At 42.9% G+C, this 24,314-nt stretch overlaps 2 protein-coding genes across 2 annotated transcripts in view; both read left to right on the plus strand.

Moving 5' to 3' along the window:
• Nucleotides 1–369: 369 nt before the first annotated feature.
• Nucleotides 370–4,919, plus strand: LOC113445862 (small serum protein 5-like). The gene is made up of 5 exons (XM_026715246.2): nt 370–535; nt 1,852–1,937; nt 2,778–2,871; nt 3,325–3,454; nt 4,733–4,919. Exons 1-5 carry the CDS (start codon nt 370–372, stop codon nt 4,839–4,841), a joined length of 585 nt encoding a protein of 194 aa, XP_026571031.2. The 3' UTR covers nt 4,842–4,919.
• Nucleotides 4,920–8,690: 3,771 nt separating this feature from the next.
• The window catches only part of FER1L5 (fer-1 like family member 5), a 68,001-nt gene continuing 52,377 nt past the window's right edge, over nt 8,691–24,314 (plus strand). The window contains exons 1-13 of the mRNA XM_087938742.1: nt 8,691–8,712; nt 9,311–9,366; nt 10,460–10,551; nt 12,388–12,496; nt 12,961–13,045; nt 14,100–14,230; nt 15,578–15,706; nt 16,129–16,191; nt 17,375–17,425; nt 18,624–18,654; nt 19,785–19,914; nt 21,268–21,305; nt 22,793–22,890. Coding sequence (XP_087794868.1) covers nt 8,691–8,712; nt 9,311–9,366; nt 10,460–10,551; nt 12,388–12,496; nt 12,961–13,045; nt 14,100–14,230; nt 15,578–15,706; nt 16,129–16,191; nt 17,375–17,425; nt 18,624–18,654; nt 19,785–19,914; nt 21,268–21,305; nt 22,793–22,890 — 1,035 coding nt within the window. The remainder of the gene's footprint in view (nt 8,713–9,310; nt 9,367–10,459; nt 10,552–12,387; nt 12,497–12,960; nt 13,046–14,099; nt 14,231–15,577; nt 15,707–16,128; nt 16,192–17,374; nt 17,426–18,623; nt 18,655–19,784; nt 19,915–21,267; nt 21,306–22,792; nt 22,891–24,314) is intronic.

The raw sequence follows: 24,314 nt of genomic DNA on the forward strand, positions 1-24,314 counted from the left end.
GGCTAAACGAGAGGATGCCCTCAGCCGCCCTGCTTCCTTCCAAGGACGTTGTAAAAGGAGGGGAGAGGCTCCACTCTTTCCCACTTTTTTTCTTTCCCTTTCATCCTGGGCCAGGTGTGCTGGGGGAGGAATAGGTCTGCTTGGCCCCTCCCTGGACATTGGGGGGACCGAGATCCAGTACGGGACCAGTGAGGTTCCCTGATAGAAGCAGAAAACACGGTGCCTGACTTCTGTTCCTCTTTGGATGTGTGTTTTACAGATCAGGCGCATAACACAGAGACCCCAGAAAAGCTGAGCCCTCCGACTCCAGGCTGCCCAATCCTAATAGCCACCCCTGCTCTAGGAAGCAGCCTTCCCAATATCTCGGGAATGGCCACCCCGGTTCTGAGCAGCCTTTGGATCCAGCCTCCTTTCCCCCATCTGCCTGCACACTTGCTCACAGGCAACACCGGCCTGCAAAGTTTCGTGTCTCCAGGAGTGCCGCACCTCCAAACCATCCATGGGGACCAACTGCACCTGGCCATCCTGGCAGCCTGTAACCTTCCCGTCTCTACCCTTCCTCGGCCTTTCTACGCACCTCAGCCACCTCCATAGCAAACTCTTCCTGGCACAGGCACCGTACAGAAGGTCCCCAGACCCTCCTATCCCCAACATCGGCTTTCGGGTCACTCAGAGGCACAGACCACCTCTGACGTGGCCTTCAACTCGGACAGAGGTGGCCGCTCGAACCTCCTACCAGCCAACCAACCTCTTTGCAAGGTGAGAGTTTCTTGGGCAACCTGGAACTTTGACTCTTGTCCCCAGAGTGCCATAGATTAGACCTGGCCACAGATGTTCAAAGTCTGGGCCCACCCATTTACTGGAAGTAAAACCCACATTTTACTATTCAGTGTATCTGTACGCTGGTCGTGTGTTATTCAACACCACTCTCACTATCATGTTCTAGATTGACCCTGTTGGGTAACAGAGTTCAAATGCACACTTGCACAAGATTGTAAACTTAACCTAAAGGGCTTTTCCCCAAAAGTTCATGAACAACATCCGATTACGAAAGAAGACATTAAACGGAATTTAACAGAAAGATCTACAGGAGATCCATAGGGAAAATGCGCAGCTCCCCCCAAGCAGAACCAGAGAACAAGTGGGAAGAATTAATGCAGGAGAGCAACCCCTGAGGATAACCCACAAAGAGCCTGCAGGGAAAGCCGTAATAAGAGAGGACATTTCTAAAACGCCCCGTTCTGACTTGGGAGATCTCCTCAGGAAAACCACGGGAGAGTAAGCAGTTCCCCTTGAGCAGAGCCAGAGAGCGAGCGGGCAAGAATATGTGAGATTGTAACCCAGAGAGAAAGAGCCTGCAGGGAAAGCAAGTCTACTCTGTCAAGTGCCTTATTGAAGATTTGAACAGAGATATAAAAAGGATGGAGGGAAAACCATTTAAAGACAGGACCACCAAAGTTCTAAAATGCCTAATTCTTCCTTCCCTGGAAAGTCATGAGAGTAAGTCCCACGCTCAAGAGTGGACAACTAATTGCTGGATGGGCTACAATCCTCAAAATGGGTAGAGCTCATCTTAGGAGAAGGTGGGAGGAAGCTGCACCCCTGACTGTTTCAACATCCCACATTCTGCAGGAGGCTTTCAACCTCACCATACGTTGGTCTTGTTCTAGCCATGTTCTTCTAAAGCTGATCAAATACTTTCTCTTTATCACATCTCCAAAACACACACAGATTATTTACCAAGCAAATGTTTTTCTTCTGGCAGTGGCTATTCTGACAAAAATTTAACTCAGCATTTAAAAAAAAATGCACAAGGGGCAGTCTTGGTTTTTGTATAAATTGGAGGAGCAGATTCCTTGCCGACCTCCAAGAGAAGTGCTACTGCTTGTGCTTCGTCCCGACCAAGAGCTCCCTGGGTCTTCCCCGAAGCCAAGATGGTAAGTAAAACGCTTTGTTTTGCATTTGCAAGAGGACCTTTAACTGACTTGGGTGTGAGAAGAGAAGGGCTGGAGAATGAAGTGGCCCCTTTGGGACAGTCACGCTCTGGCAGCAGAACCAAGAGTCGTAGCTGTGGTTATAACAATGGGAGAAATACTCTGTATGTTAACTAGGTACAATAAAAGTCAGAAATAAAGAAAGAAATGAAGATCAGATGTCGTCAGATGTCAACTCCAAAATAGAGATAGGACAAACAGAACTGTTTGCAAAACCAATGAACTACATTTTGGGGTGTGTGAGATAAGTTTAAAATCCAGGTGTTGCTGGTCTAATTTTGGGCCAAGGACTGAAATCAGAGTTTATTTTCTGGCAATTTAAAAGTTTTAACGGTAGAAACACAAATGCAGAAATTCACTATTTGGTATGAAGGACATATCAAGTCAGGAATAGAGAGTCAGGATTGTCACTTTCCTCCCACAAAGCATCCCAGATGGAAGAAGGTATGGAAACCATGTGCGGGAAAAGCATATCTGTGGTGGTAGATCAATTCCAATGATACCAATGGAGAGATTTGCCTCCGGGGGGGGTGGAGAACTGAAAATTATTTCACCCTGACAACTACTAGGTGGATGTTCCAGGGTGACCCTCTTGTGCAACAGGGATCGAAATGCACACTTGCACAAGATTGCAAACTTAACCCAGAGGGCTGGCTTCAAAGTTCGTGAACTTCATTGTATTATCGGAGGGGAAATTAGAAAGAATTTGAACAGCCACTTGCTGAAACAATTAGTAGGAACTCTCATGGCTTATTTTTTTTCTTTTTTCTTTCCCTTTCTCAGAAAGTCTTCTTCAGCCTGATCATTTTCTCTCTCATGCTGGCTGCATGTCAAGGAGCATGCTTTAGTGCGCCCTTTGAAGTTGAGACTGAAGATGGTAATCAAACTCTTTATACATCTGAGCAAATCATCGCTTGCAAAGGTTTAGCAATGCCAGGAGAAACGTTGTCGGCTTAATTTTGACAATCCAGGTTTTCATTAAGTTGGGCCAGGAAACACCGACTGTACTAATGCAGACGTTGTTGGATCATCAGGGATCCTTACAAATCTAAACAATCATTAAAATATTATGATATTCGGCAAATGTGGAGAATTTGTATACTTGTCACCTTTGCTCAAGAGTAGATTTCTATAAGTAGCCTCCAACTCTAGCAGGTTTCTCAATACAGCATGACAATCACACTCTCCTAGCAGAACTGAGAGTTGTGGCTCTGGTTACAATAATGGGAGAAATACTCTGTACATTACTTAGATGCCATAAAGACAGAAATGCCATTTCTGGGTTCGGTTGAAGGTTCAACTTTCAAGCCTTCCATTCTTTTTTTCTTAGGTAAACAGGTGGTGCCAAACACTTGTCTTGATAGACATGATGGGAGAAAGCATCTCATTGGGTCCACTTGGAACACAGCTCACTGTTTCAGATGCGAATGCGGCACAGATGGATTGCATTGCTGCCACAGGTTGGAAGAGGCTCCAGGCCACCTTCAGATATATTAATTTGCATGTTTTCTCTGAAGTTAAGCTACAAGCATTTATTGAGATAGCATGTATTAGAAAGAAAGAAAGAAAGAAAGAAAGAAAGAAAGAAAGAAAGAAAGAAAGAAAGAAAGAAAGAAAGACAGAAAGAAAGACAGAAAGAAAGACAGACAGAGAGCAGGAAGGAAGGAAGGATGGAAGGATGGAAAGAAGGAAGGAAGGAAGGAAGGAAGGAAGGAAGGAAGGAAAGAAAGAAAGAAAGAAAGAAAGAAAGAAAGAAAGAAAGAAAGAAAGAAAGACAAAAAGAAAGAAAGAAAGACAGACAGAGAGCACGAAGGAAGGAGGGATGGAAGGATGGAAAGAAGGAAGGGAGGGAGGAAGGAAGGAAGGAAGGAAGGAAGAAAGGAAAGAAAGAAAGAAAGAAAGAAAGAAAGAAAGAAAGAAAGAAAGAAAGAAAGAAAGAAAGAAAGACAAAGAGAAAGACAAACAGACAGAGAGCAGGAAGGAAGGAAGGATGGAAGGATGGAAAGAAGGAAGGAAGGAAGGAAGGAAGGAAGGAAGGAAAGAAAGAAAGAAAGAAAGACAAAGAGAAAGACAGACAGACAGAGAGCAGGAAGGAAGGAAGGATGCAAGGAAGGAAGGAAGGAAGGAAGGAAGGAAGGAAAGAAAGAAAGAAAGAAAGAAAGAAAGAAAGAAAGAAAGAAAGAAAGAAAGAAAGAAAGAAAGAAAGACAAAGAGAAAGACAGACAGAGAGCAGGAAGGAATTAAGGAAGGAAGGAAGGACGGAAGCTGAACTCTTAGGCCAAGTACTGGATGTCCTTAAAGGGTGGGGAAGAAGCAGTTTTGACCCAACCATGGCAACATGGAATGGATGTAGCATTTTTGCCTCATGCCAAAGGACCTGGGCATATATCACCTTTGACTCGATACTGGGTGGCGCTCCCCGGAATTGCGCTGGTACACAATTAGGGAAGAGCCTTGTTAGATTAACAGCTCCTGTTGAAGGAGCTGGTGGCAGCCATGGGAATGGGGTTTTTTTTTGCTCAATTTTGACTAGAATGGCTTGAGGAATGTGTTGGCCCCTTTGGGACAGGTACACGCTCATAGCAGAACTGAGAGTTATAGCTGCGATTACAATAATGGGAGAAATACTCTGTACATTATTTAAATGAAATAAAGACAGAAAATGGTATTGGAAACTTGGACTGACCATAACCTTTCCTTCTTCTTCCTTCTTTGCCTCCCTTTTTTCCCCTTCAAAGATATGGCGGCATTGGAGTTGTTGAAGGGTGCACGACGGTAGTCAATCCTGTGACCTGTAAACATGAACACTACAGAATTGATGACCCATCGCAGCCCTGTGGAGTTTGATCTCTTCACATGGAAAAACTGGAATAAATCTCTTAAGTGCAAAGGAACCTAAATAAATCTTTCATATCAGCATCTTAATCTTTTTTCTTCTCTTTTCTTTTCATTAAGTAAGAATTACGTTAAACATGATGCTGGGGTCCTGACGTCAACCGTGCAAAACCGAAGGATGCTGGCTGTGTCAGTGTGGCACTCTATGTCAAACTATCACTGCTTGAGCATTCCTTTCTCTTGTAAAAGTAAAATGGCAGAAGTAGAAAAAGAGAACATTTAGGGCTGCAACAATACTACAATGCTACAAAAGGGAAAAAAAGAAAAGATATCTCACAAGACCAGTATAGTTGCATAAAGAGCTCTCTGACCAATTAAGTGGCAAAAATATCAAATATTAAATATTTTTTAAAAAAAAAATGGAAGGAGGGGTATATAACTAGAGCATAATACCTGCAAGTAGCCTGAATCTGCAAAAAGTCTTGAATCCTCCCTTTTTAGGGTGGTTGGTACACAGAAGGCCAAGATGATGCAAATGATCAAGAATTTTTAAAGGATGGGTTCAGGTTCAGGTCAAGGAACAGAAATAAGACGGCATTGCTTACTCAATGAAAATTTTGGAGGGCTGAAACAGTATTGGTAACAGTTTCTAGGACAAAAAGAAGTATTTTGAAAACCAGTGAATTTCATTGTGGGAGTGTGCTGGCTGAATGCAAAATCCAGTCTTTACTGATGTAATTTTTGGCCAAGGAATCAAATAGAATTTATTTTACAGAACAGAACAGAACAGAACAGAACAGAACAGAACAGAGTAGAGTAGAGTAGAGTAGAGTAGAGTAGAGTAGAGTAGAGTAGACTAGAGTAGAGTAGAGTAGAGTAGAGTAGAGTAGAATAGAATAGAATAGAATAGAATATAGAACAGGAGAGAACAGAATAGAGTAGAGTAGAGTAGAGTAGAATAAAATAGAATAGAATAGAATAGAATAGAATAGAATAGAATAGAATAGAATAGAATAGAATAGAATAGAATAGAATAGAATTCTTTATTGGCCAAGTATGATTGAACACAAGGAATTTGTCTTTGGTCCATATGCTCTCAGTGTACATAAAGGAAAAAAATAAAATACATTCATCAAGAATCGCAAGATAGAACAGTTAGTTATAGTCATAGGTTATTATTAAGCAATCAAATCATACTAGGAAACAAATAAAACAATATAAATGAAAATCACATTGTGCAGAGAAGCAGGAAACATAACCAGACAAAACAAACAAACAAACAGGCTATTTAAACTTTTGAAAGAAAAGAAAATGTCATAGGACTGGGGACTAGCTAAAAGCTAAAGTCACACAGGGTTCAATCAAGGATTTCTGTTCTTTAAGAAGATTGGATGCACATTTCTTAAGAAGCATCAAACATTTTATGCTTTGCAGCAAAAATAGGGCTCATCTTGGGAGAAGTTGGGGAGGAAGTGGCTTTCAAGAAGAGGCTGGACAGCCATGTGTCTGAAATGGGATAAGGTCTCTGGCTTGAGCAGTGGGTTGGAGTAGAAGACCTCCCTTCTGACTCTGTTATTCTAAGTTGTAAACTGGGGTCACCATCCTTTTGGACCTCAGGGACCACCAAACTCATAATTTTAAATCCCGCAGACCCTGGGAAAATCCCCAAAAAAGTCTGCAAGAAAATTTCCCACCCCGTTTTCCTACCGATTGATCATTCTTTATTTGGGATCACAGAATATCGTCTCCAGCTCCGTTCTCAGGGGGAGAGAGAGAGACTTTTGGCTTCGTGCAAGGAAAACAGCAGAAACAGCAGAAGTCTTTCTTTCTCTCCCCCAAACTCAGTCAGAAATGAGTCTTGGTGAGACTTGTCACAGCCTCTTGGAGCAGGAGGCCTTGCAGGGTCTCAAAGACTCATTTCTGGCAGAGTTTGGGGGAGAGAAAGAAAGACTTTTGCTGCTTTCCTTGCATGCAGCCAAAAGCAGAAGAAGAAAGAAGCTGAAAGAAGCAGTCTGGTGGCCAGGCCAGGCACATGGGGTGAGTGGGGCCCCCTTCCTCCCTTTCCCTCCTCCCCTCACTACCTCGTGTTGTTCGCAATGCAAGCGACACAAGCCTTGTGTTCCTGCCGGCCATGTGGGCAGCGCAGCCTTGTGTTCCTGCGCAGCCTGGATTAATTGCTTTGGGGGTGACATTTCTCTGTGGACCACCAAAATTTTCTCATGGACCACCAGTGGTCCCTGGGCCACTGGTTGGCGACCACTGTTCTAAATCATATTTTACAACCCCGTTGATTAGCCAGTAGGAAGCACCTGGGCTGACTTTTCACATCCTACACTTGTCATAACTTCACATCTCTTGCCTTGCTTCGTGACATAGCCTTCCTTTATGCTTTGTGACATCGGATTTCTTTAGTTCCACTTCCAGAATCGTTTGCACTGGGCCTTCTGAAAAAGATTTCAAATGGATCCTGGAATGAAGACCTAGAGCTGATGCGAGGTCTTCAATAATCGCAGGCCACTGGGCTCCGGAGAAAGAAAGAAAGAAAGAAAGAGAGAGAGAGAGAGAGAGAGGGAGGGAGAGACGTGTGAAAATTGCTCAGTAATATATTTTGGAGAGCAAAAATCCCTGAGTAGAACCAAAGATGCTGCACATTGTTATTCTGTCAGCTCATGTGCCTCCTGAACATGCAATGCAGCCCAACACATTTGTGGTTGGTACCTTCAGAGGTAAAGCCGTATCTGAATCCCATTTGTTTTTACATATTAAAATAAATTCCTCTTATGTCCACATCTTACTTTAGGGGAACTTAGAAAGCCAATCCGCTTGTATTTTCAGTAAAAAAAAATTCTATCTGATTATGAATGCAAATTTGGGAAATGCCAGGGAGGATAATATTTCAGAAAATAGCCATTTCCTGCTTCCGGGAGAGCCAGGGAAGTAGGCAAATACAGACCCTATTTACATTTTGCCAAATTTGCACTAATTGCATCACTGCAGTGATCATACGTCCTTTCCTACAAAGGGCCATCCTTTCTTTCAGAAAGCTATCTTTTATATTTATTTAACTTATTTGTTTATTTATTTTCTTGGTTTTGCGCTTGAATTTCCTTTCGTAAAGCAAAGTTACAAACATCATTTTTTTAAAATCCTTATGATCATCTTTCAGATTTGTTCCCTTTTTTCAGGTTTGTCCTTTATTTTTTTTCAAGAAAATATGGTCATTTTCTGTAGATTTTTTTTTGTTTTTTAGTAGTCCATCGTTCAAATCTGCGCTATTTGTAGAATATCCCACAGTTACTACTCTATCAAGTAGTGAGAACATTTACTATAAGTAGGAGTAAAGATCATTAGATCAAATTAAGGAATACAGTCTTTCCCACATGGCTGTTTTTGGATGTATTAGATTACAACTCCCATACGCCCCAGCTAAGTCATATCAGATAGCTCCATTAATGCAATCCATCACTTCTTGAGGTAGTCATGCCTTATTCTACTACTACAGGGGTCTCCAAACCTAGCAACTTTAAGACAAGTGGACTTCAACTCCCAGAATTCCCCAGCCACCATGTTCCTCTGGCTGAGGAATTCTGGGAGTTGAAGCCCACAAGTCTTAAAACTTCCTAGTTTGGAGATCCCTGACTTACAGCAATGTTTCTCAACCTTAGCAACTTTAAGATATGTGCACTTCAACATCCCAAATTCCTCAACTAGCATGACTGGGGAATTCTGGGAACTAAAGTCTAACACATCTCAAAGTTAAGGAACACTCAACTTCAAGTTGGCAAATGGTGCTGTTTTGTTGTTTTAATACAGGCCAAGTTTTTAAAAAGTGACTAGTATATTTCCTTACCAATTTTCACCATGAAGGTTTACCTGCCACTGGGTAAGATATCATCAATTGCTCATGTGGAGTGGGGCAAGTGAACGGATGTTTTGGATTGTGTGTTTAGAGTCATTATGCAAGTTGTCTGATGCACAAATTGTGGGTTCAGAGATCCCCGGTGACTATGACCTATCAGCCATTTTTGTTTCAAATGTGGGTCTGGTGCTCTTCAGAAATTCAGAACGTTTGAGTATCATAGACTGCTCATCTTTTATCATGTCACTACAGAATTCAGAGGTATTATTAAGCATAGATTTTACACCTATCTGTTACTGATTTTATTGGGTGTGTTCTACTTCTGCGCCAGGCATAAACATTTCCAGATTTTGCTTGTAAACTCATCATCTCTATTTGGAGGTTGGCATAACTGGAACCCCATTCTAGTAAAGCTAGTCTTATCTGAGGCCACCAAAATTGTGATCGATGTATCCCAGAGGTCCACGATCTGCTCCTGGAAAAAAGAGGTGGTTGCTTTTGAAAGAACGTAGAAATTGATTGATCAGCCATGCTATTCACGCTGCCTGTCAGAGCTATGCTCCTGAGAGGCAAAGCATCAGGAAACAGCTGGAATTGACTCAGGAACTTATTTTTCCCCTAGGCATTGAAAGGAGCACAAGAGTTGTGCAGAAGGATCAGAATCCAATCTGGAATGAGGTAAAACTAGACAAGGAAGTTGAGAAATGTCCTGGAAAAAAATGGAATCTAGCAAACCATCTTTCTTACTGTTGTTTAGAAGGCTGTCTGGATATACCATAAAGTGGAGCTAGGATCAACGAAGTCTATATTTTTCCCCAGACTCCTTAATCCTCCTTAATCCTAAATCAGTTTTTGACTTAGTTCCCTTCTAATTTCCTTATTTTTGAAAAAAAAAGTCCCTTAATAAGAACTTAGAAAGGGGAAGGAGTTATATTTGTTCTAGCCAAGGCTTCCTGAGACATCAACAAACACACACAAAATCCAAAACTCTTTTATTCTAGTTCAATGGCTGTGAATTATCGTCATTCACAGCCCAGAATGAGTCTTAACTGGTTATAATTAGTCCCAGGGATGTTTGCCAAAGTTCTTTGAGAGACGTCTGATAAGAATGTACCTCATCTTCCTTGAAATGCTGTCAATGACTAAAGTCCCAATTAGTCTTTCCAAAACCTAACAGAGAACAAATACACCACGGAGCTTTCAGAGTCCAAACTGATCAGAGAGAACGACGTTGCTTCCTGCAAAGGTTTTCCCACCTTTGCACTTCCTTTATACCTTATGGGAGGGGCAATCACCTCCAAGCCTTACTCTCAAGGTGCTTTCCAATAAGAATGCGAGATAACAAAAAAAAAAGGAGTGCCATTCAAAGGATGAAGAAGCTAATGGCACATTCTTTGAAATATAACGTAGCAGTTTTAATATATGAGAAGGGCCAAGTTTCCAACTCTTATTCCAGCAAGCCATTCCACAATACTTAATACAGAAGAAGGAATTGCAGAATAACACATATCCCTGACTATGAAGGTATTAATTCTAGAAGGACAACTAATTCATCAGATGTCACCTTCTTCGTGACACAAAATTCCAGATGTTGCCAGTGACCAGGAAAGATCATGCATCAAATTCAGTTTCAAGTAGCAGATAAATATCTTGAATAGACAGCAGAAAGAATGCTTGGCGGTCTTGCTTGCTATGAATTTGTCCAAAACAAGAGCGAGTAACTGACCTTCAAATATTGCATTGTTGATTATTCTTTGTGCTTGCTCTGCAGACTTTGATGTGGTATCTGGACCAGGAGCTTCTGGACAACAGTTCTTTTGCCATCGTTAAACTCCTTGAATGGGGCACAAAAATCCAAAACAGGTGAATGATGGAAAGAAGGATCTGTATAATTAGGTTGTCCGACATGGGGACAAATCTGCTGCTTAAGCCCCAACCATCTTCCTCTCTGTTTCAGCCCAAAGAGTGCTGTCCAGTTCACTTCCTTTCATTGCAGTAAAAGTTTGCAGAATAGCAGAATAACAGAGTTGGGTGGGACCTTGGAGGTCTTCTAGTCCAACCCCTTGCACAAGCAGGAGACTCCAATACCATGCCAGGAAATTTCTCCTTATTTCTAGGTTGCTCCTCTCCTCGATTCATTTCTCCTACTTCCAATTGAACTGGGAGCAAAGTAACTTTTTCCCTACGGTCAAGTAAAACATAGAATAACAGAGTTGGAGGGTCCCTCAAAGGTCTTCCAGTCCACCCCACTGTTTGAATAGGAGACCTTATGCCTGGCTTAGGCAGGTGGATAAATGGGATCTAAAGGTCTGCATTGAACAATCCATTGAATTAATTTTTCTTTTAAAAGTTTATATTCCGCTTTTTGATCCACCCCACTTTCAGACACCTCACGAAAGTGAAACCTCTTAAAAGCCACAATGTCAAAATACCTCACCAAGGGGTCTCCCAGGTTATTGATCCAATTGGAGGGGCATGGTCTGTAGAGCCCAAGAAAGCCCTTGGTTGGAGAACATGATTTATAACACACCAGGCACGAAGATACTCCAGTTGGGGAAAGTGATTTATGACACACCCAGCGGGGAGGGGGGAAAAGAGGTGCAATTACGTGAGGCAAAGTTGGCTTCATTAGGAGAAGTGTTGACATGTTGCTCCTAATAAATAATTGGATTTCTTTGAAGTTTGGCTCGAGGCTCATGATTTGTTTAGGGCTTCCGTTGGAACCCTGACATCAAGTTTGGGAACATAACTCTCTCATTCTCCAAAGTCCAACAAAATCTATCTCATTACCTTATCTCAGTTTATCTCTAAATAACTACTCTTGACACCCACAAGAGCTTTTGATTTGCTGGGAGATGGGTAGCATATTATGGTTGATGGCCGAGTCATCTAGAACAGTGGCCCCCAACCTTTTTTGTGCCATGGCCCAGTACCGGCATCACAAAATGATCCACGGCCCGGTACCAGCATCAGCACGCATGACAAGGCAAGGCAGCCAAGCGACCAGCCAGCCAGCCATCCCGCGCTTCTCCCCGCCACCTTCAACTCCTCCTTTGTACCTTTGTCGATGGGCTTCACTTCGGGACGGCTTCGGGACGGTCGCTCGGCTTGCCTTGCCTTGGATGCTGAAGGAATCCTCGCGCCTTAGTTTCGTTCGAAGCCCCCCCCTTCGATGAAACTAAGGCGCGAGGATTCCTTCAGGACCCAAACGCCGCTTTCCAACCGGAAAAGCTCACCTGGAAGCACTTTCTCGTCAAACAAGATGGCGGCACCCAGAAAACCGACAGCCTGGTAGGAAATGTTCCACGAACCAGTACCAGTCCGCGGCCCGGTGGTTGGGGACCCATGATCTAGAAGATCAGACTGGATTTGACACTTTTGTCAAATCACTTTTGTCCACCTATCGCGTGCTTTTTTTTTTTTTGTACAATTATAGGACTGGAAGGGATCTTGGAGGTCTTGTACTCCTAGTCCAAGCCAAGAGTCCTTATTCCATCCTGGACAATTGGTTGTCCAGTCTTTTCTTGAAAACCTGCAGCGATGGAGTACCCACTACTCCAGGATGCAAGCTGTTCCGTTGAGTAATATTGTTCTCATTGTGAGGAAGTTTCTCCTATAAGTTCCTTCCTCCTCCTAAGATGTCATACCAGTCTTTCTTGGAAGCGCCTTCTTGACTTTTCCACTTCTCCCTAACTTTAGGGATTTTGGCAGCGTGGACGTAGCCTTAGGAGGAGCAGCTGAAAAACCAAATGTTATGATGATAAAGAAAAATCAAAGCCTGAGAAATAACAGTCTGCAGCCAACCGGGGTAAGTCGGGAAGGAAATAAAAATAATGTTTTAAACTTGAAGGGCTTCACTGTGAAATGCTAGGAAGACTGGATGCCCACCAACGTTACGGTAATCTTGGAATAAAGATGTTGAAATGTTTCTTTCAGTGCTTTCTGCTGTTTATTAGTGGAATTCAGCCGCTCTTCGGTGCTGCTAAAATTTATTTTCCCCTATCAATATCAATACCAGCAGGAAACTTTTAATCGGCTATGAAACTATCTATTCACTGCCTCTGTTTTCATTTCCACAATATTAAAGCAGAAAGTTGTCTTCACATTTGCATGAAAAGGGGGATTGTCCCCCCAAATTTTGATGTTTCTCATCATATAGAAATCTATCCAGAATGGGGATAGATACCATACTTTGAAAAGAAAAGCACAGCCAGATTTTGCTTTTATCCGCGGACAAATTAAAAAGAGTTTCTTGTGATTTTATGCTTCCAGTGCACCATCACGCTAAAAATCTGCTTCTCACCGCCGGAACCTAAAATGGTTACGCACAGAAGAAAACATGATTTAAAGAAGTTGAGTAAGTATTGTGTATTTATTTGGGGGTACTAAAGTATGTATTGCATGGAATTTGCATGGATTTTAATGTCTGATTCCTTGTCTGGACTGTTTTGAGCTCTTCATGCTTAGAAGAAAGTAGGTGTTTTGTAACATCAAAAGAGATATGGGTAAAAAATCTGTGTGTTCCTGTTAATGAATTGGAGTAAAAAAGTTGAAACTGTTTGTTAGTTAACAGTGGCAAGAAGGAACGTGACATTGGACAAAACTCACTTAACTGTCTCATTTAGCAACAGAAATTTGGGGCTCAATTCTCGTAAGTTGAGGACTACCTGTAGTATAACACATCCACTGATGGATATTTGAACCAATTTTTTTCCAGGAGGACAGATTCTTGTGTGTTTGGGGCTGAATGGAGGAGTCAGTGTGAAGACGCTGAGCATTCACACCTGAGAACTGACATGGTCTACTGGTGAAGGGTCTGGATTAGCTTTAGGGAGGCCCCAGTTCTAGACTGCCTTTAACCATAGAGGTTCCCTGGAGGATTTTGACCCATTCTTCTTTCAAGAGTTATAATGTGGAGAAAACTAGGAGGACGTAGTGCTGTATAAGCTGCCTTGATCTACCCAAAGTGAGAAATAATTCTAATAAATAAATGAATATTTAAGGTCTTAAGAAGAATGTCCTCCTTAAAGGGCAAATGTTGATAATGGTCAGAGGTGGTATTCAGCTGGTTCTGACCACTTCTGGAGGAATTTTGAGTAGTTTGGAGAACTGGCAAATGCCACCTCTGACTGGCCCTGCCAACCCCATCTATTCTCTGCCTCCTGAGTCCCAGCTTATCAGCTGGGTCTTCTTTGGCTGCCCTGCCCAGGAGAATGGAGCTGGAAAGCAGGTTAGTGGGATGGGGAGGGAATGGGATTTTTGCAGTATCCTTCCCCCAGGCGTGGGAAGGGAATGGGGACTTTGCAGTAACTTTCTCCTGCCACGCCCACCAAGCCACGCGCACAGAACCAGGAGTCAAAAGTGTTGAATCCCACCACTGATAATGGTGGTCCTTGTCCTTTTCCCCCCAGTCTGTTGCCCTGTCTTTGCCAAGGCTTCTGGCACAGAAGAATTTACTCTCAAAGAAACCGAGGCGCCTCGAGTACCAGCTCCAACATCAACCACCATGAAAGAGCTTTCCAACAAGAAACAACTGTTCCAGGTAATGCAACAGCTCAGCTCTTGATCCCGGAAAGAATTAGAAATAGATTGAGAGGACTGGTGGTTTTTCAGCAGGTGTTATTCTTGCCGTAAGAGCAATTCTTGTAAATGGAAATGGATCTTGAATAAAGCCCGAACACCACCAATCATTTATTTCAAGTATGGTCCCACCAGTACAGCGTAAAGCTGTACTATGACAACAGAATAAGAAAGTTGGAAAAGACCTTGGGACATCCTCTGATCCAACCCCTACTTGAGTAGGAATTGTATATCATTTCACGCAAACAGCTGTCCATTTTCTTCTTAAAAACCTCCAGTGGGTGTAGCACCCACAGCTTCTGGAGGCAAGTTGTTCCACTGATTAATTGTTCTGTCAGGAAATTCCTCCTTAGATCTAAATTGTTTCTCTCCTTGATTAGTTTCCATCCATTGCTTCTTGTCCTGCCCTCTGGTGCTTTGGAGAATAGATTGACCCATTCCTCTTCTTTATAGAAGCTCCTTAGATATTGGAACACTGCTACCATCTTACGCCTAGTCCTAATTTTAATTAAACTAAGCCCTTTTCATTAAACTATGAAAACTTTCATTAATCTACAAGCAATTATTTGTTGTTCCCAATGATACAATTCAGTGGGGGAATTCAATTTTTTTTACTACCGGTTCTGTGGGCGTGGCTTGTGGGTGTGGCTTGTTGGGTGTAGCATGGTGGGCGTGGCAGGGGAAGGATACTGCAAAATCTCCATTCCCTCCCCACCCACTAACCTGCTTTCCAGCTCCGTTTTCCTGTGCAGGGCAACAAAAGAAGACCCAGCCGATCAGCTGGGATTTGGCAAGCAGAGAATAATTGGGGGTGGGGCCAGTCAGAGGTGGTATTCCGAATTATTTAAAATTTCTTCTACCGGTTTTCTGAACTACTCAAAATACAGAACCTGCTGAATACCACCTCTAATACAATTCCAGAAATGTATCAACTCTTTAGGACTCTTGTATTAAACTTACTAGAGCTAGCCTTCAAAAATCTGAACAATTTATATAGATAGCTGCCAAAGGGTCATATTTCCTGTGTCTCTCTTCAGTGGTATTTCATGATCATCCCAATTTTTACAGACTATGTATGGTGGTCCAAAGTTGGAATGACACATTCCTGGGGGAAATGAACATTTCTGTTTTCCTCAAGAGAAACAGAAGCTCCCAGAACATCCCATTTTCATGCTACCGGCCACTGGCGCACAAAGTTAGATAACCCACAAGAGTTCCTGAACTCTTTGGACAAATTTCAGAACATGAAATGGGGCATCTTCTGAGAATGATTGCAGGATGGGACTGACCAGCAGTTTCTCCCTTGTAGGTGCGAGTTATCATCATCGAATGTAGACAACTGCAAGAAAACAACGTCAAACCGGTGGTGAAAGTCAGTATTGGAGATTATACATTCAGGACAAGAATCAAACGTGGAAACAATCCATATTATAATGAGGTTGGCATTCTGGACATTATTTTCTGGTATTTGAAGATTTTTCACAAGCATTTGGCTCAGTTAGAAAAAAAAAAAGACTAAGCTAATTAATATGCAATGAATTGAACTGTAGCTGTAGCTACACCTCTCAGTGTACAATACAGGCAACAAGTGATAAATCATGATCTTGATCATCATAAACTGAAAGAAAAATATTTTAAGATAACGACCAGGTTCTGGGAATCAGTGTTCACATCCTTGCTTTTCAATATTGTTCTGTTTCTGCTGTGCAATCTCCGTTGGGGAAAAAGTGGGCGTCGAAAAAATGACACTTTCTTTGTAAAGACTCTGCTTTAAAATAGTCATCAAAAGCCAATCTAAAGTCCATTCTGGTGTACAATGGCAAGAAAATAACATGAAAGTTTTGATTGCTTTTCTTGTAGACCTTTGTTCAAAATTTCAACGAGACACCTCTTCACCTTTTTGATCAGTTTATTACCATACAGGTAAGCAAGCCAAGTCTGTTCCTCGTGGCCTCTTTTTGGACTTCCGAATTCCCTTACAGTGCCTCTTTATTTATTTGATTTGATTTGATTTGTCAATCGTTTACAAGATAATAAGTATAAGTGTATACATAGTTATGAATACGTGAAATGGGTACATATAAGAAAAATAAAAGAAACAATAGGACAGGGACGGTAGGCACGTTGGTGCGCTTATGCACGACCCCTACAGACCTCTTAGGAAAGGGGTGAGGTCAATAGTAGACAGTCTAAGGTTAAAGTTTTTGGGGTTTGGGGAAGAAACTACAGAGTCGGGTAGAGTATTCCAGACATTGATCTCTCTGTGGCTGAAGTTGTATTTCCTGCAATCAAGTTTGGTGCGGTTAACCTTGAGTTTGTATCTGTTTTGTGCTCTTGTGTTGTTATGGTTGAAGCTGAAGTATTCATTGACAGGTAGGACATTGCAATGTATGATTTTATATACCATACTTCTGTGTGTCCTTTTTGGATATGCAAATGAAATATTTCTCCTGGCTCGGATGAAGCTGCCTTGTGGCAGCGGGAACAACCCTGAAAATGGTATCCAAGTGCAGCTATCTTGAGTCCAACAGAGCCACTGATGGGGAGAAGGTGACAAATTAAAAGTTGGCCTTCAGACGTTATTCCAACTCTCTGGAAATGGAGGTGGGTGGAATAATCCTGGATTCTATCAGCATGACAATTTCAGTGAAAAAAAAAATCCATAATTGCTTCTCATCTCAACGGAGCAAAACAAAATATCCCACATACAGAAAAATATTTAAATTGAAAAACCAGTTTTAGGGGAGGAACGAAAGAGATGCAGCTGAATTAAAATCCTCCTACCCATTTGAGTAGTACAATGTAGTGCAGCGTTGCGGATGAGCGAGATTAATGTCAGTCACAAGGAACCAAGAACGACATGATGGTTTACTTACAAGTAGTTTCTTTATGGTTGCTCACTTACAGACCAGAATCTTGCCAGACTAAAGCACAATCTGTGTAACAATTGCAGGTAGTCCACGACTTGCAACCACAGTTGTTCCACTTCTATTTGCAGGCTTTTGTATTTTGTTATCTTCTCCAGGTTTTTGTCTTCTATTCTGTGGTCCCCCATTAGTATAACAATAAAGTATTATAATGGGAATTTCTACATGATCTTGAACAGGTGCTGAACTCTCGGTCTGTCAGAGCGGATGCATTCATTGGTGTCTTTAAGGTGAGCTACCGCTACTTTACTGCTGACCAAATTTACCTATTTGGTAGACTTCTTGACAATGCTTAATCTATGCTTTCTGCTCTGCTATCTTACTTATTATCTGTCAGGATTCCAGCAATTGCCCTAATTAAATCACGATTCTCGAGCCAAACTTCAAAAAACTTCAAAGGATCTATTAGAGGCAACATACTGGCACTGCCTTGTATGAAGCCAACTCTGACATATGTAATTTTCAGTCATCCCCCCCCTCCCCCGGGTATGTCATAAATCAGATTCTCCAATTGAGCACGTTCCCAGGCCGGGTGTCATCATTCATATTCTCCAATTAAATATATTCACGGGAAAAAAACTCTGGTATTTTAGTTACAATCTTTTAAAGAGAAGAGTTGGGATGTACTTTCGCTTTCAACTGTTCTTCCAGATTTCCTTCCTCCCCCCCCCTCTTTTTATAGCAACCACTAAAATAGGCATAGTAATGTTTTATGAGTTGACATTATCCTATCACCAGGTCATTTTTTTTTCTATTTAACCTGTTAACGAAACATTTAACCTGTCAACCAAACATGGAAACTAATCAAGGACAGAGCCAACCTAGAATTAAGGAGAAATTTCCTGACAATTAGAACAATTAATATGTGGCACAACTGGCCTCCAGATGTTGTGAATGCTCCAACACTGGAAGTTTTTAAGAAGAGATTAGATCACCATTTGTCTGAAGTGGTGTAGGGCTTCCTGTCTAAGCAGGGGGTTAGACTAGAAGACCTCCGACATCCCTTTCAACTCTGTTATTCTGTTATTGTATCTCCTTCCCCCAACCTGCCCCTAGAAACACTCAGCGCCATAAAATATCTAATCTTGATCTTTCCAAATCTGGGGAAGGGCAGATAGGAGCAAGAGAAGAGAAAGAGGAAAGAAATAAACTTCCAACTTTTTGTGTGCAGTAGAATTCTAAAATAATAATAATTAGAACTTCAAGCTTTTATCTTACATCTCTAAATATTTCAAATAATTTCTGTAACGACCTCTATTTCCAGTGTCAATGAAAAGTTCAGTCTTCCTGTTTTTTTAAAAGAAATCCAAACTGTACCATTCCATTGGAAAATTATCATTTTGTATAATGTTATTATAGCTTAGGGTTGTTGGTTTTTTTCCTTCCTGGACCATCACTTGTGACTTGTGCCATTCCTTCTTTTTGCAGATTGAGATGGGACTTGTATATGACTCTCCAGGTATGTCCTCCATTCTTACCTTATGGCATGTGGGATGGGGGATGTGAGGTTTTTCTTGTCACATGACACCTATTTGTAGTCTTCTCCAGCTGGGGTTTCCAAACATGGCCACTTTAAGACTTGTGGACTTTAATTCCCAGAATGGCTGGCTGGGGAATTCTGGGAGTTGAAGTCCACGAGTCTTAAAGTGGCCAAGTTTGGAAAGTCTGACTCTAGATGTTCTTCCAATCTGGTTGACCAAATCTATTTCCAGCTGGGGTAGTGCCCAAAACCATGACTTGTGGCCATCAGCTTTTTCTAGGATAGTTAGCTATTGCCTTCTTCTGAAATTCTTTTTGACAACCAGTGTCAGGTTTTCAAGTGATGAAATCCATTTAAAAAGAAAAGAGCAAAGTCCATCTTCCAAAACGATTTCTTTTATTTAGGAAGGCATCAAATTGGCAAAGTCTGTTCTAATTCCGGATCTGACACAACCCGGAATTACACCACATAATATTGGAAGTTAGAAACAGCCCCCAAAAGTCACATTCCCCAAAAGAAGTAAATCCACGTTGCTTGATGTCATCAATCTCCACCTTCGGGTCTCAGCAGGGTCAGCTTTTGTTTCCACAGGAAGAAGAACCATCTAGCCAAATGGACTCAGAAGCACATTCCAAGCTTATCTCACAAAGATTGTAACTGAGGCAACCGGGTATTGTGGGTGTGAAAACCCTCTATTGGAGAGTGTGATTGATGACATCCAGCCCATGAACGTGTTTCGTTGGACAATCTGAATTATGATACACCCAGAAGGGTGGGGGGAAACAGGGTCATAAGTGATTGTAAATTACGTATCTCAGAATCAGCTTCATACAGGTCACGCCAGCGTGTTGCTCCTAATAAATCTTTTGAAGTTTTGTGAAGTTTGGCTCGAGGCTCATGATTTAATTAGGGCGATTGATGGAATCCTGACACTAGACTAGACCAAACACAAGAATAGTTCCTGCCAACCAGGGAGTCCTAAATCCCGTTGTGTCCCATGGCTGAATAATCAATTAGATTTGGCTGTATGGATCTCAGTAGGGATCACTGAGAACAATTTAGTACAAAGGCAAGTGTGGGTCAGTATATTTGTTATTTTCTTTCTTTAGGTCATGCTATGATTTCTAAATGGTTGAGCCTCTATGATCCAGTGAATCTCAATGCTGGATTTAAGGGCTACGTGAAGGTCACCCTTTGTGTCCTGGGAGCTGGGGATCGTGCACCGGTAAAGCTCTTATTGTTTTGATGCTCAGCAATATAAAATCATTATCTAGGATAATTAAAGATGATGCTAGTTATTAAACAGTTTGATAAAAATGGAAAGGTAACTATGTTGGGCATCAATAAAAGTATTTGTATTAGGGTTATATCTTCATTAGACCAAAAAATAGCATGCAATAATGGAAGGATGGGAGGGAGGGAGGGAGGGAGGGAGGGAGGAGGAGGAAGGAAGGAAGGAAGGAAGGAAGGAAGGAAGGAAGGAAGGAAGGAAGGAAGGAAGGAAGGAAGGAAGGAAGAAAAAAAGGAAGGGGAGGGAGGGGGAAGGACGGGAAGAAAGAAGTGGGGGAGGAAGGAAAGAGAAGAGGAAGGAAGAAGGGGGAGGAAGGGAGGAGAGGAAGGAAGGAGGAGGAAGGAAGGAGAGGAGAGGAGGAGAGGAGAGGAAGGAAGGAAGGAAGGAAGGAAGGAAGGAAGGAAGGAAAGGGGAGGGAGGGACTGAGAAGGGGAAGAAGGAAGTGAGGGTGGGAGGAAAGAAGGAGAGAGGAAGGAAGAAAGGGGGAAGGAGGGAGGAAGGAAGGAAGGACTCTCCAAAAAGATAGGTCTAGTCATTCTGTGGAGTTGATTTTTCTAGTCCGGTCTACTCAGTGGGGCTGACAGGTTCTCATTTGGCCATGAAGCTCATTAGATGACCACTGTGGGCTAGTTAAATGTAATGTTTTTGTTTCACTTAATGATCCTCTCACTTAGCAATGGAATTGCCAGTCCTTATGGTGGTTGTTAAGCAAGATCTACCTATCTACCTAGTCCAACTTCTTCACCAGCACTCTTCCTTTTCCCCATGAGCTCAGAGTGATGTTCATAGCTTTTCTTCCTTCTAATTCTCTCCACAACCTCTCTGTTGGGCTAGAGACGGTGATTCATGATCAAAAAGTCATTAAGGGAATTTCCTTGATTTGAGATAGACTGGAACCTCGATCTTCTTGTCCAACACCACATCATCACGTCAGAATCTAGAACATTCAAGTGCCTTTTGTTGGAGGAGACCTGGCAATGTTGCAGCTGGTTAGCTGACAGATGGATCGATTCCTTCTCTCCTCTATTGTAGGACTTGGACCGGCCAGCAGAGACTGGTGATTTAGAATCCAATCTTCTACAGCTGGCAAGTGTGCCAGCTGCACGCACAGCCTCCCTCCAGCTGTACATCTACCGAGCAGAAGATGTCCCACAAAGTAGGTGCTCAGGTCAACCCCGTTGTTCTACTGAGGAAACCAATGGCACTTCCAAAGTCAGGAATCTTGCCGCGGGTGCAAGAATGAAGGGGTGGCATTTCTAGTGTCTCTGACCATGTGTGGTTCTTGTGGATCATTCATTCAGCCAGAGAGCCAATGGAGACTGGAGAGAATTTGCTTCCTGTAAGGGAGCAGAAGTCCTAATATCAGGGGGTCCTTGGTCGATTTCTGAGCTTGGTTGTTTTTAGGCCGATGTTTCGTTACTCAAACTAGGTAACAGCAACAGCGCTAATGTCCACTCGTAAAACATTCCTATGCATGTTTTCATGTTGCCATAAATGGTGTGGGGGGTGGGAACTGAAGGAGCAGTACATCGGTTTAAAGCCAGAAGTACATTCCACCCTTATCTTTAAAAGATTGTAGCTAGGTTACTGGATCTTCTGCCCACGAAAATTCTTCATTGGAGAACGTGATTGATGACACCCGGCTCGTGAATGTGCTTCATTGGAGAATCTGATTTATGACAAACCCAGGGGGGAGAGGGGGAAACAGGGTCACAGGTGACTATAAATTACGTATGCCAGAGTTGGCTTCATTTAGGGTAATGCCTGCATGCTGCTCCTAATAAATCTTTAGGATTCTTTTGAAGCTTGGCTTGAGGCTCATGATTTAATTAGGGCAATCGCTGGAATCCCGACAGCCAGTGCTTCCCCTGTCAAGGTTAATGAAGTGATCTCGGAGCTTCTACTGTCCGATGGCAGTTGGTTGGACCCATTTATTGCTATCTTGCTGGGCAGGTCTTGAATGGGATTATTGTTTGGTTCTTGACTGATGACTGCACAGGTCCTAATATCTTGAAACATACTTGGTTCCAAAGCATTTTGAAGGCAGTGGGAGGTCAACTCTGCCAATTTAACTGTATGATGGTATGAAGATGTTCTTCTTTAGTCTGGCATCCAGTTCTTAAATGGGGTAGACAATCTATCGTCAATAAGGGAACTTCTTTTATGGGCTTGGAACTGTTCCAGAGCATCCTGATTGTGGGACAAGCCAACAAAGCAAGACTCAACCAATTATGGGATTTACAATTACACTTACAGTCACGAAGGCTCTCCTAATCTATTTCACATGCACCTAGTGTCTTGCACAGCCCTGCTTTCCATTTCCTATCACAGCTCAGGTTAAATCCTGCTTTAGACAAGCCGCTGTTTGCAAGAGGCCACATCAGAGGTGGATATTCAACCAGTTCTGACCAGTTCTGGAGAACCGGTAGTGGAAATTTTGAGTTGTTTGGAGAACTGGCAAATACCGCCTCTGACTGGCCCTGCCCCTATGTATTCTCCACCTCCCGTCCCAGCTGATTGGCTGGGTCTCCTTTGGTTGCCCTGCACAGGAGAACAGAGCTGGAAAGCAGGTTAGTGAGGGAGGGAGGGAACGGAAATTTTGCAGTATCCTTCCCCTACCACGCCCACCAAGCCACGCCCACCAAGCCACATCCACGGAACTGTTAGTAAAAGAATTTGAACCCCACCACTGGGCCACATGCAAGCAGTTAGCAGACCACATAATTCCCCCACCCCCGACCCCACACACACCTTAATATAGTGGGATACTAAAAATAATCCTCTTCCTTACTTTTTCATTAGCCTGATGCTTGTTGTTCTTTGCAGTACAAGATGACACAGTGACACCTTTCACGGCCCCACCTGTGGATCCTCTCAGCATCTCTGTGGACCCTTCTCTGGAAGTTAATTTTGGAGGACGAGTGGTGGGTGTAACGCAAACTGAGGGTTTGCTTTTCTTAGCAGAATTATTACTTTTAAGGGACAACTATACGCTATTAGCAGGTGGCATAGTATGTTTATAACACTCTTCAAAACACACACGCCAACAATGGTAAATCTTTAGTGAGGACTGGAGAGTCACAAACAGCAATAGGACGTAGATGTATACATCGCTTCGTGGTGCTTTCCAGCCCCCTCTTAAGTGGTCTACAGAGTCAGCCTCTTGCCCCCAACAATCTGGGTCCTCATTTTATCTACCTCAGAAGAATGGAAGGCTGAGTCAACCTTGAGCGGGTCAGGATTGAACTCCTGGCTGTGGACAGAATTAGCCTGCAATGCTGCATTTAACAGGAAGGAAGGAAGGAAGGAAGGAAGGAAGGAAGGAAGGAAGGAAGGAAGGAAGGAAGGAAGGAAGGAAGGAAGGAAGGAAGGAAGGAAGGAAGGAAGGAAGGAAGGAAGGAAGGACAATAGCACTTAGACTTATATACCACTTTATAGTGCTTTTACAGCCTTCTCTAAGCGCTTTACAGAGTCCGCCTCTTGCCCCTACAGTCTGGGTCCTCATTTGACCCACCTCTGAAGGTTGGAAGGCTGAGTCAACTTTGAGCCTAATGAGAATTGAACTGCTGGCTGTGGGCAGAATTGGCCTGCAATACTGCATTCTAACCATAGGGAGGGAAGGAGGGAGGGAGGGAGGGAGGGAGGGAAGGAAGGAAGGAAGGAAGGAAGGAAGGAAGGAAGGAAGGAGGAGGGAGGGAGGGAGGGAGGAGGGAGGGAGGGAGGAAGGAAGGAAGGAAGGAAGGAAGGAAGGAAGGAAGGAAGGACAATAGCACTTAGACTTATATACCACTTTATAGTGCTTTTACAGCCTTCTCTAAGCGCTTTACAGAGTCCGCCTCTTGCCCCTACAGTCTGGGTCCTCATTTGACCCACCTCTGAAGGTTGGAAGGCTGAGTCAACTTTGAGCCTAATGAGAATTGAACTGCTGGCTGTGGGCAGAATTGGCCTGCAATACTGCATTCTAATCATAGGGAGGGAAGGAGGGAGGGAGGGAGGGAGGGAGGGAGGGAAGGAAGGAAGGAAGGAAGGAAGGAAGGAGGGAGGGAGGGAGGGAAGGAAGGAAGGAAGGAAGGAAGGAAGGAAGGAAGGAAGGAAGGAAGGAAGGAAGGAAGACATGTCAGTGCATGGTTAAAGTGCTGTATTGCAAGCTAAAGTCTGCCCACTGCCAGGAAGTTCGATCCTGACCGCTCAAGGTTGACTCAGCCTTCCATCCTTCTGAGGTGGGTAAAACAAGGACTCAGATTGTTGTGGGCTGGGCAAGTGGCTGACTCTGTAAACTGCTCAGAGAGGACTATAAGGCACCATGAAGCGGTATATAAATCTAAGGGATATTGCTATTAACTCCTTG

The sequence above is a fragment of the Pseudonaja textilis genome, chromosome 9 (genome assembly GCF_049901715.1).
Source record: "Pseudonaja textilis isolate UNSWEBS1 chromosome 9, rPseTex1.2, whole genome shotgun sequence".
Classification (NCBI taxonomy): Eukaryota; Metazoa; Chordata; class Lepidosauria; order Squamata; family Elapidae; genus Pseudonaja; species Pseudonaja textilis.